General features: G+C 55.4%; 1 protein-coding gene across 1 annotated transcript in view; it reads left to right on the forward strand.

The window, feature by feature from the left end:
* LOC311217065 (uncharacterized protein) overlaps positions 1–12,227 on the forward strand; it is a gene marked incomplete at both ends in the record, with an annotated part of 71,540 nt that overhangs the window by 36,729 nt on the left and 22,584 nt on the right. Inside the window, 7 exons of the mRNA XM_084298802.1 lie at positions 3,657–3,933; positions 4,014–4,351; positions 7,197–7,241; positions 7,983–8,102; positions 11,271–11,309; positions 11,430–11,483; positions 12,129–12,182. Of these exons, the coding sequence (XP_084154928.1) occupies positions 3,657–3,933; positions 4,014–4,351; positions 7,197–7,241; positions 7,983–8,102; positions 11,271–11,309; positions 11,430–11,483; positions 12,129–12,182 (927 nt within the window). The remainder of the gene's footprint in view (positions 1–3,656; positions 3,934–4,013; positions 4,352–7,196; positions 7,242–7,982; positions 8,103–11,270; positions 11,310–11,429; positions 11,484–12,128; positions 12,183–12,227) is intronic.

Raw genomic sequence — 12,227 nt, forward strand, 5'->3', positions numbered from 1 at the left:
CTCTGTAAGACGCACAGAATGAAGCGTGAAGTTCTCTCAAAAGCAGCTGTAGCTGACACGTTTCAGAACCATGGTTTCATTTATCGTAAATTTTATTTTAAAGAAATAAGCACTTTCCAATTCAATTTAAAATGATAAAATTCTTGATGAAGGGGAGGAATAGGGGTCTTGCGAACTACTTCAATCTTCACCATTAAAGTTGTATTTCAAAACTGTAATCAGGAAACCCTCCCAAAGCACCAGACCTAACATTAAAACTACAATACTGAACAATTTCATTTTTCAGAAGAAAACAAAAAATCAATTCTTTTTCACTTCAGCTCATACAGAAACTGCTGTGGCTTTTTTTTTTTTTTTTTCTCCATGGGGCAGCAGGTGATATTGGGGCAGCCAACAGAGGCCCAGTTTTATCCCCCTTCAGGCAGATGATGAAGGCACACACTGTCTCTGGGGGGACAGTCTGGGGGCATCTACCTTCTGGTATGAAGCAAATGTTTGGGTTTTTTTGCCTCCTGCATCTTGGTGGATGCTCAACAGGCTCAGCTGGGAGATGGGGATGATGTCTGTGATCCCAAGGAGGGACCTGGGAAGCAAAAGGGCCCTGATTTTTCCCCAAAAAAAGCTGTCAGATCCTGCTTAAATTAAAAGAAAACTTGCCCATGGCCGGGTTTCTTGCACCCCTGTGAGGCTGGGGGCTGTAGGAGGTGGGAGCTCGCAGCAGGTCCGTACCCAGGCTGCAGCCCGGGGCAGGTTTCAGTGCTGCTTTTTGCCCCCTCAGGACTGAAATATTTTCCCTTCCAGCTTGCAGAGCCCTCCTGCAGCATCCTGCATTGCTGCAGCTCTGCCCATTAATGAGAAGTTCAGTTAAAAATAAGAGAAAATTTCTCTGGGGAAGACTGAAGAATTCCTCTGCGCCCCCAACTACAAAAGAGCCAAACCCAAATCTAACCAGGAATGAGTCAATTTCTGAAACTGTTTTAATGTGAACTCAGAGGCCAAGTCCCCAGCCCCCACCAGCTCTCATTCTCCTTGGATTTACTACATGCCAAACCCCAAATTGAATCATGCAGCTGTGATTGCGGAGACCGTGGGTTTAATTACCGTGCCTGGCTGCAGGAAGAGGCTCGTGGAGGAGCCTCTGATGCCTGGTGCCACCGCTCCTCTGAGCCTCTTTCATCCCTCGGGATGAGTTTTTGTTCCCTTTCCTATTTCAGATGCTCTTCTTTAGGTTTCCAGGTGCTGGAGTCGAAGGTTTACAAACAGCAGTCAATGTTTACTGAGCAGATGTTGGAGCGTGCATGGAGCTGACCCCAATTTTTCTGTGGTTTGCTAACAAACTGTGTGGGCTGTAAATTGCATTATTTGGGGGGAAAGTGAGCTAACGGCTGCTAATTATAGTGTGTTAATAGTCTAAGATGCTAATTGCTCCTACCAAGGAACTCCAGGTCAGGCTCCAGGAGCTGGGTGATGGGAAGAAGGCCAGCAGTGGTACCTGAGCCGAGCCTGAGCTCTGTGGGTCTGAGCAGGGGTTTGTGTGGAGAAGCGCTGATGGCCCCTGCCTCATCCTCCTGGGAGCTCACACAGCCGTGGTGGGCTGGAGAGCCAACGTCGCAGTGGGTAGAGCAGATTCCTCGCGTGCTTCACCATTTCAACTCCTATTGCAGCAGCTTTGGGGCTCAAAACAATGCCCAGGTGGTTTAACAGCAGAGCTCTGTGACTTCCCTGGGGTTTGGATCTTACCTTCTTACCACAGTGACTGGGTGCTGCCAGCCTGCAAGGCTGCTCCCTGCCAGCGCCCCAGTGCTGTGCTGCTTTATGGGGTTCACGGGGCGGGGAGGTCTAGAGCACGGGAATGTGATGAGTTTTGCTTCCCCCAACTCTCCCTCTTCTTTGTATTTAATTACATATCATCAATGGCTTTAAAATAAAATAAATCTGGTGTATGCTCAGAGCACGGCCACATCATTTCTGAACGAAGCGCTCCCCTTCCTCATCTGCCTTTTGGCAGCTTCTCTTTGTAATCAGGCTTTTGCCACTGCCTGGCTTTGCTGAGCACGTGGTTGTGTCGATGCCAGGGCCGTCAGGCTGCCTTCAGCAGCTCCAGGACTTGAGCACGAGGGAAGTTTTGCTCGAGCTGGGGTCTCTGCCTCACCGCCAGCTTTGTTGTGCGGGGGCTGCGCACAAGACTGGAGGGGTCGGATGGGTGTCGGGCACCAAAATGTGAGCTTGCTGCCTCTGAGTCAGTGGGGGAGGCTGGATTGCACCTCGTGGTGTTATTCCCGGCTCTGGTTGAAGCAGAAGTGTGACGTGGGTGGCTCTGAAGCGTGGGGCTTAGTCAGACCTTCAGTACGTGGTGCGTGTGTCTGAGCAGGCAGCCCAGAACCCAGCTCTGCATCCTCGGGACCTTGAAACCAGAGGTAGAAATACCCATATTCTCCCCCAAATCTCTGTACGTAGATAACATCTTGGGTCAGAAAAAGATCTCTCAGGGTGAGTGTAGGGGTCAAGGGCTGGCTCGAAGCCCCGCTCAGCTGCAGTGGTTGGGCTCAGGTAAGGTGGGATGGAGGTGACCTGGGGTGGGTTCCTCCCGGTTGTTCTCACACCTGAGCACAAAGCCTTCAGCTGCTAGGAAAATGCTGCTGCATTTTGAGCTCCTCTGCCTCCAGGGCTCTCCAGAATCAAGTTTGGCCAGGGCCACCTGTGTCGGTGGGTCCTCGCCTGCAGAACCTCTGGTGGTGGGATTGCTGCTGGGGGGGCTTGGGAGCACCAGGAGGGGTCTGCAACCGAGCAGGATCAAGGCCAAGAAATGGATTCAGTCATGAGAAGGCTCACTGGGAAGGATGCTTGGTGTCTCCTTGTACTTGCTCCCCTTCCGCAGCCCTGCGAGGCACTCACGGGCCTGCATCTCCCTCTAGTGACTTCTCCCAGCCTGTTCATCAGCTGCCTTGCACCAGCCCCAAGGAGCCCCCAGCCACGGCCCCACGGGCTCCAGGTGCTGCCTGGCACGGGGCTGTCCCCCCCAGGACAAGCTCTGGGCAGGCACTGGGAGGCATGGGGGGCTGCTGGAAACACTGCTGTGACCAAGGAGGATCAGGTCCTTTTGGGGCTCGGGGTACAGGCCCGGTCTGTGACGCTGACACCGGTGGTGGATGTAAAACTGAAGTGTGCTGCAGGTGCAGGTCAGCTCTGTGATGCTCATCTCCTTTTCCACATTCACGTTTTTGTCTTGTTTATGGATGTTCCTATCAACATTGCCATTTTTCTCCATCCACGGCTGGTGCCTGGGCTGTGTTGGGGCTGTAGGGCAGAGGGAGGCATCGCGCCCTGCGCTGTCCTGGAGGGACCATTGGTGGGACAGACGAAGGCAAGGTGAATCCCTTGCAAACCACTGTGGTAAATGAATTTGTCATTGAACTGAGATGGCTGAGCTGAGCCGCCTGGCACGGACAGGCTCTCCCAAGGCTGGGGAGCTGCATGGAGCCCATTCAGCTCCTGCTCTCTGTTGGTGCTGAAAGGGGCTCGTGGGTGCATGTTGGACCAGGACAGGGCATCAAAGCAGTGCCGGCCTCTCGAGCCCTGCTGAAACAAGCTGCTGGCTTAAAAAAAAAAAAAAAAAAAGAGAAAAAACTTCAGATTTCATTATATTTCATTTTCAGGATTGGAGGTTCTCCAATTCAGATTGGACCTCGGGGCCACCACAGGCATGGGAGGACGCCGAGGAGACCCTTAACCTGCAGCCGGATGGGAGCACCCTGCCTTCGCTCTCTGCTGATGAGATGCCATCGGCTGAGGAAGACGAGGAGGAGGAGGAGGAGGGAATCCTTTCTATTGAGGATGAAGGCTTTGAGCTGTTGAACTCCACCTACAATAAAATCACCGGCCCTGGCAGGCCAGGGCTCGTCAGGAGCAGACCACGGGTCACTGCTAGCTCCCGTGAGTCTGTTTCACTTTCCTCCCTTTCTCCCGAGCTCGGGCGCAGTGTCCCGGCACCTGACGGTGCTTTATCCCCCCAGGGCCTCCAGCCAAATCGCAGCGAGCAGCCCAGAAGGAGCACACCACCGACCCCCAGCAGGAGAGCATCACCACGGAGAAGCAGCAGGGTGCTGCGGGTGCCCAGCGCCGCCTCCCACCCACCAAACCCGGCCGTGCCAGCGCGCCCGCTGTCCCCAAGCTGTCCCCATCGGCACGTCAGGAGGCTGCACCCAAAGGTCCCCTGGGGCTGGGGATGGCTGCAGGTGACCCGGAGCAGCCTCCCACCACCCTGGGGTACCCCATCTCACCGGCGGCACGCAGGCAGCGGGCTCGCATGAAGCCAGGACCCCCGGGGCCACCGGGACCACCAGGGCTGCCGGTGAGTGGTGGAGGCGATGGGGAGGGACGGGTGGGCAGTGGGGGCAGGTGGTAGCTCCACGGGCAGATGGGAGTAGACCGTTCCCTTCTGCCCTGTGCCCTAGACGTGGTTTTAAGTCATTTACCAGTGCTGTTGGTTTTGGTTTTATACTGCCCTAAGGTGAAGCTCTCACCTCCAGCCCCTGTCCCCACAGCAGGCCCCTGCTGGCATCGCTCCTTTGCTTCTCCACCACTGCCACCCCCCAAAATTCAAAGCATTGAATTAACCCGGGGTTACAGGGTTTTTTTGGTTTTTCAAGTTGTTAGTGAAACGTGGTTCTCATTCATTGTGTAGTGGATGAGAAAAAAAAAAAAGGAAAATTTAGAAATAGTAAATTTAGGGTAGCTAGGTCTTTAGAGGGGTTGTCAGCCTTCACTTGGCAAGGTTTTCTTAAGCAGAAAAGTGCATTTTATTCAATCGGTTTCACAACTGAGGGCTACTACAGGCATCATCTCCTCCTACCCTGTATGTGTGGGAACGTCGGGCACAGGGCTACCCTGGGCTGGATTTGGGGACCCTGGGGCTGGTCTCTGTGCAAGGCCATCTGTCCATACGGCTGCGTTCACTGCATTGGCCCTAAACTCATCATCGGCATGCCAGGCATTGTAGGACACCAGTTAAATTTAGGACTGCTAGCTTCCCTTTCAAGTCAGCTCCTCGTTCCTGCAGCTATTGCCTGTGGAAATAAAATAAAGCAGCAAAAGGAGCAGATGCTGAAGGAAACATCACGGGAGCAGCAGACGCATCCCAGGGGCTGAGCCCTGCGGTGGCCTGGCAGGAGGAGGCTGAGCCAGCAGGGAATTGCTTTTCCCACCCCATAGGAAGCATTGAGATGGGATTTGATGGCAGCTTGGATCAGGATTTGGAGCAGCTTGAAGGGCTTCTGAGCTGCTGGGCACAGGCAGGGAGGCAGCCGCTGCCCCCGCACCTCTTGCTGCTGTCCCTTGTCACCGTGAGGCGATGCCAGCGAGGATGCAGTGGGTGTATCAGGGGTGTAAATGCAACTCGTGCACAGAATTTAAGGGTTTTCCTTTGGAAGCATGGCCTTGCCTTGCTGCTGATGTTGGGGGTGCTGTGTGCTGCCCTTGGAGCACCCCCTCCTGCTGGGTCACCTTGAGCATTCCTGCCTCCAGGAACGTGGTGTGAAGCAGGGCGGGTGTCTGCAGGTGCTCTCCTGATTTTCCTATAAGAGAGGCTTGGAAATAATGAGTTTTAGCACCAGTGTTTTGCTAATGAGGATTTTTCTTGTCAAGTTTCATTGTCAGTGTCCCTCAGGGAAATCAATGGGTTTTGGGGGAAACTGATGCTATTCCTTTCGGGAGTCTGGAGCTGCAGTTTGTGTATATCTGGTTTGCCACCCTCAGAAGTTTTCACATGTTTGCAGAATGATTTTCAGTAGCTGTTCAGGTAGGGAGGTGCGGATGGAAGCTTGACCAGCACCCTGCCACCTCCTGACCATGCCCAAATCCCAGCGTGGACACTTATGGACCCCGTAGCCCAGCTTCCTATCGCAGCCATTGCCCTCTGTGAAGGCACCGGAGCTCTGAGGGGAACCCAACACAGCGAGGAGCAGAACGTGGTTACTGCTCTCCGAGCTGCTGCTGTTTATGATCTTGCTAATCCTCCTTGCCGTGGTTTCACTGCGCTGCCAGCATTCAGAAGCTGCTTGGCTTTTCTCAGCCATGTGCCACTTTTTTTTCCTTTTTTTTTTTTTTTTTTTTTGTTTCTGTCACATATCCCTGGCTGGTTGGGAGCAGAGACGGATTTGCTCTTTGTAGGCTTAAATTGAATCCTGATGGAGGCACGAGCTCGTGCTGAGGGCAAGTGCAGACTGCTCTGCTTGGAGGAGCCCCCGTGGCTGGGGCACACGCAGTCCCTGCTGAGGGGACACCCCGCAGGAAGGGGGTCACAGCGGTGCTGTGCAGTTGGCAGAGCAAACTCTCCCTTCCTGGAGAGATGTTTTGGGTTGCCTTGTTTCTCTCCTGATGTGATCTGGCCCTTTGGTTCGGGTCTGGGCACTGCAGGCGATGAACATCCCTTTGGTGATGTGTTCCTCGGTGCCAAAGCTGCTTCTGGACACACAGCCGGGGCTGTGGTGGGTACAAGGCTGTGTCTGTGCCTCCAACCTCAGGCTGCAGGGCTCGGGCAGGCAGTTTGCAAGCAGAGGACAGAGAGGGACGGTCACTGAGGCCACCAGAGCCGCAGCTCTGCAGCAGATGCTGTGCTGTGGTGTTACCTGGCTCCATGCAAGTTTATGCACATTACCTCCCACGTAGGTTCCTTTCATTGGGAAAAGCTGGGATTCCCCAGCTGGCTTCATTTCTGCCCGGACAGATGCTCCAGTAAGCCCTGAAGTGGGGTCACCACTTGGCCAACAAATGCACATTTGACCAGAGATGAGGCAGATCAAATCTCCTACAAGTTAAAAGCTGCAGATGTTTGCATCCTCCCCCAAACTACTGTTCAAGTCCGTGGCCATGGTCCAGCCTTCTGTTTCTCTTTTTTTTTTTCCCCTAACATTCTTGCCTTTCCTCACCAGGTGTCAGGAGATGTGCTCCTGCTCCGTGTGCTCGGGGTCAGTCGTGTGATGGATGCAGCAGGAGCGCTCGGCTCCACAGAGCTGCATCCTGGTGGCAGGGCAGCACCGCGTGGGGTGCACCTCCTGCCCCACCAGCTCTCGGGGCTGGCTTTGGGGCACTCGGTGCCCTTGGTTTGCTCTCAGCTGGAGGCTGAATCTGTTCCTGCTTCCCTGGGCTGGGGAAGCCAGCAGAGCCGGGTGATGCAGCTCTGCTCCTTTGCCTTGCAGGGGTGCCCTGGGAGACGTGGGCTGGCGGGGCCCAAAGGAGACAAGGTGAGTATTTGGGAAAACACATAAAGCATGAGATGTGGCCGAGGGTCCAGGGCAAACACCACTGATGGTTGGGGTTTGCAGCTTGCTTGTATGTTTTGTTTATTTATTTATTTTTTTTATTTTTTTATCAAAATTGCCAAGTGAGTATCTGATGCTGCAGTCTGGTGGCCCCTTATCTGCATTTAGAGGAGGAGAAAACTATTTTAGCTGGGTATTTGAAGCCCATGAAGCAGCTTTAGCTCAGATCACCTGGAGGGATGCTGCCAAGTCCCAGAGTCCAGCCCCAGGCTGCACCCACCAGCCGGAGGGACACCTCTCCCCTTGCAGTGCGGTGGCCAGCCCTGTGGGTGCTGGTCCTGCAGCACCTTTTCCACCTTTCAGTGGTGAAAGTAGCAGGGCCCTGCTTAAATCACGGAGAGAGAAGCAAGTTTGCCTGCTGGAGGAAGGGACGCCCTGGGGCTGCTGCAGTTCAGTGCACCGTCGTGGTCCGAGGTGGTGGTTTAGGGGTGGGGGGTTCCCCTCGCTGTGCCCTACTGCTCTGCAGCACGGGGCTGCCACGGGCACTGCTGCAGCCCCCAGCAGGGCTGCTGGGGACACCACAGCTCACATTGACATCTCTGTCCCCACTTCCCCATCGGTGACATGGTGAGAGTGCTCCTGGCCTGGCCAGGACCTGTCTCCAGCCTGTGACGAGTGTTAAACCCCCCCGCTGGTGTTAAGGAGCTGCCTCTCTCTCCCTAGGGATACCCTGGAGCCATGGGGCGGACGGGACCCCCGGGGGACCCAGGACCCATGGGCATCCCCGGCATCCCCACCATCATCCTCTGGAAGAACTCCCGGGAGGACTGGCTGACCTTCACCGTGAGTGGGGAGCCCCATGCACATCCACTGGGTGTTTTTATTTTTATTTTTTTATTTTTTTCCCCATCCTTTCCATCTTCTCTTGGCCAGCAGGGAGGAGCAGGGGCAGGGAAGGCCGTCAGGATGGATGGGAGGAGAGGGAGGATGCAAGGAGGGTAGAAGCTTGCCAGTTGGCTTTGGCTTGTGGAGTTTGCTGCCATCGGGCTCCTTGCTGGGATGAGATGTTGCTGGGAGGGGAACAGGGCTGCCCAGCAGTGTTGGTGGCTGCAAGCACCGAGCACGAGGGGTTTGGTTCTGCTTGGCCTGGGCACCCCACCACACACCTCGTGAAGTTACCACTGTAAGAAATCATTGCTGACCTTGTTAATGGAAACAGCGCATTAATTTATACCTAAACCCAGTGGCTGGAGGGGAGGAAAGGAAAAAGGGGGCTCTTGCTCCTGTCTCTGGGTGGGAGCGACCACTGCAGAGACCCAGGTGGCCTCATCCAGGTTCCCCCTGGCAGAGCGCCTGCTGGCATTGAGCTGGATCTCAGGCCCTGGAGAGCCTCGCCTCAGCCTGGCAGGGCAGCAGCTGAAGGTGCTGGGTTTTTGGCTGCTGTTGGCACTCCAAAAGCCTGGGTTCAAGCTCCCTGGTGTGGGATGCTGCGTGCTGTGTATGTGCAATGTCCCTTTGTTGTCTCTGCGATCTGCCCAGTGGCACTGGGGGAGCTGGTGTGGGCTGGGGCCAGGGGCTGCTCTGAGAGCCAGGCTCAGATCTCCAGCTCCTAAAACCATCAGAGACCATGGGCAAGAGATTCAACTTCTTATCTGCAGCTCTGCATTTGTGCAGAGGGTAACAGCATCCCTCTCTAAGTGCCTCCAATGCTGGCAGCGCATCCATGGATGCCGTGCAGGCGACCTCCCTTGTATTCACTCCTCCAAAACATCTCTGGTCTTGCCCAAAAAACCCAGGGGGCCAGACTCACTCCTGTCCTGCTGTGCCCTGACACCAGCCCCCCAGACCCCTGCACAGCCTGGCAGGTGCCGGGACCCCATCCCCTGCTGCAGGGCAGAGGGGAGCTGCAGGGGGAGATGCTGGTTGGGGCACAGCTCTCCTGCTGCACCCATCTCTTGGTGCTGCCCCTGCTCCCCGCCAGCAGGTGCTTGGCAGGAGATGAGAGGGACGCGGGGATTACGAGCAAGGCAGCCCGTGCTATTCAGCACCCGCCAAGGATCAAAGGCATTCTTCATGCTGGATGGGGGCGGCGATGTGCCTCTTGTGTCCATCCATCCACCAAGCCCCCTGGAGGTCCTGGTTGCTCCAGCACAGGCTGTCCGGGGGGCTCATCGGGGCAGGGTTGTTCCCTCTTGGCCGGGGTCTGCAGGGCAGGACAGGAGGTCTGTAATGCTGCAGGGTGCAAGGGCTGGCTGCGGGGAGAGAGCTCGCTCCCGTTGAGCCCGACCTGCCTGACATCCACATCCTGCTGCCCTGCTGCTGCTGGAGGTCAGGCTGGGGAGCGAGGGCCGGTAACTCCAGAGCAAAATGAAATAAGGCAGGAGGAGGCAGCCCGGGGTGCAGGCAGACCTGCTCGCTGTAGGTTTCCCCTGCCCCGTGTTGGGGCTGGAGCCTTGCAGGATGGGTCCCACACTGTCACCGGTCCCATCCCCGTCCCCCCACCATCCCAGTGCCCACCACACCGCTCGTCAGGGCTGCTGGAGGCAAAGCATGGGCAGTTTCCTGCTTAGATTGCAGAAGAAAATTCATTCCTCTCCTTGGCGCCTGCTGCTCTGAAGCACAAGCTCACCTCTTGTGGGATTTCTTTTTTCCCCAAAAAGTTGGATTTTTATATTTTTTTTGAAGCCTAATGAAATAATATCCTGTCCCGAGTGAACTTGAGTTCACCGATTCACAAGACACGGCAAAAGCACTGGCTGTGCTCCCACCCCCCAAAAGTTGTCCTGAGCAGATTTTGGGGGAAATGAGAAGTGGCTGAGCCAGGGGGCCGCAGCCTGGCGGGGGCTGCTCGCGTTAATCAGCCCGGGACCAACTTGAAAGCAGCCGAGATGCCTGGTGCAGCGTTAGAGCTCGTTAAAGGCCTCCATCCATCATCTGCCCCGAGACCCCTGCTCGTTATTAGAAATATTTCCACATGTTGAAAGGTCTGTGTTTATGCTCGGTAATGAGTGCCTTGGCTTTCCCATCTCTCTCCTCCGGTATCAGAGGGTGAATTCTGGGGGGGTTCCCTGAGCCCCCGAGGCTGCTGCTGGGTAAAACCTGAGCACGTGGGAACCCGGCCCCTCCAGCTGCTTGGGTCTGGGTGGGGAACAAGGCAGGGTTTGTTTGGTTTTCTTTTTTTTTTTTTTTTTTTTTTTTTTGTTTGTTTGTTTGTTTTGTTTTTGTTTTTTTTTAGCATTTGATGTAATCCAGGATTTGGAGGAGCTGCCTGAACCTTGAGTCTGACCTCGCCATGGAGCGAGGAGGAGGAGGATAAATGAGATTTGCGTCCTGAATGTCTGTGGTTCATGATGCTGGGAGAGAAGGAGGCTGGCTGCTTGCCTTACATACATGCTGCTTCTTTTGCTGGTCGTCTCCCAGAACCTGGGAGCAGGCAGAGGAGGCTGTGCTGTGAAGTGTTCGGGAGCCTTATGCTGCTTAGGAGCACTGTGGGGCTAGCTGTGGCCAGATGGGGTTAGCCCATCCTGTGGCCTTGGGGTGTTTGCTTGTCCCTTGGTGGCCATCTGAAGCTGGAGGAGCTGGATGTGTTTGGCTGCGAGGGGCAGCCCAGCACCTCTGCCTTCTGGGGCTGCTGGGGGTGAGGTTTCTGACCCGGCCAACCCACGTGTCACGACATCCGCTGGAGTTCAACCTGGGCTAAAGACAACAGTTTCCATAACATATTCTCCTGGCTCCGTTTAGCAGCAGAGGTGACCTGGCTGCTTTACCCCCACGCCCGAAGATCCGGGCTCTGTCATCTCAACTTGCTGAGGCCAGCAGTTCTCGTGTCCTGCACGTGGTGGTGTGCTGATTCATCCTTCTCCCATGACTCGCATACACACAGTATAAAAAACAAGTAACCCAGAGGAATGGCTCATCACTGCCTGGTCCCAAAAGACTTTGAAACCAGCAGAAAGAGACTTGGGGATTTGGGGAGGATTTTTTTGACATTTTTTCCCATTCTCTTTTCAGCAATCACCGTTTTACCAGCTTCTGCAAGCGGGCTGGCCGGTGAGTACCACTAAGTTCTGTGGTTTGGTTTTCCCTCTGCATGGCCAGCTGAGTTTTCCTCTTTCCAAGCTCCTTGGCAGTGAGATCTGTTCTGCCATTGTTTCTTTCTCTTCCATCCAGAGGAAACCTGGAGCCCCTGGCCCTCCAGGACACCCGGGGAAAGCAGGAGTGCCGGTAAGCACAGACACCTGCGGGCTGCTCCAGCCTGCCCATGGACAATTTGAGTTCGTGCCCCAGCCCCTGAGCAATCCTGGGCTCCCTGAAATTCAGCTGTAACTCAAGGTCTTGGGGATGGATTTCAAAAAGGCCTCGTGGTTTTCTTGTCTGTGGGCCACCGATGGGCAGGTGGCATTCGATGTCCCCGCTCCCTGCCCCTGGTCCTCCCTCCAGCAGCCCCTCTCACTGGGGATTGGGTTCCCAACGCTGCTCCTGTGTGCGCCCACGTGTTGGGATAAGGACAGCATAAAGGCATTCAGAAAACCACAAGAACAACCCAAAGGAGCGGTTCATGGGATGCTTGCAGAGGGTGGTGGGTCTGTGAGCCCCATGGTTCCACCTCACTGCATGCCTCCCAGCCTCCCGTGGGTATTGAAGCAGTGAACACGGGCAGGGTGCTGAGGTGTGAGCGAGCCCCACAGGGTGCTTGGGTGCGGATCTATCCTTGGATGTGAATCCCAAGACTGCTTTTGTGCATTGTTCTTTGTTCTCCCCGTAACTGTATCTGTGAGGCTCCAGCATCTTTCAGCACAGTGGATTCTGCAACACGACTCAGGGGGAGCGTGGCCAGCGTTTGCTGACTCGCTCTGTGTTTGTGTGCAGGGGCCATCGGGAGAGCCGGGGGAGCCGGGTGAGAAGGGCCAACGGGGGTACACGGTGAGTGCCCGGGGCTGGGGGGCTGCTGTCAGGGGTGTGGGCTGG

This window comes from Netta rufina (assembly GCF_964035555.1).
Source record: "Netta rufina genome assembly, chromosome: 20".
NCBI classification, from domain to species: Eukaryota; Metazoa; Chordata; class Aves; order Anseriformes; family Anatidae; genus Netta; species Netta rufina.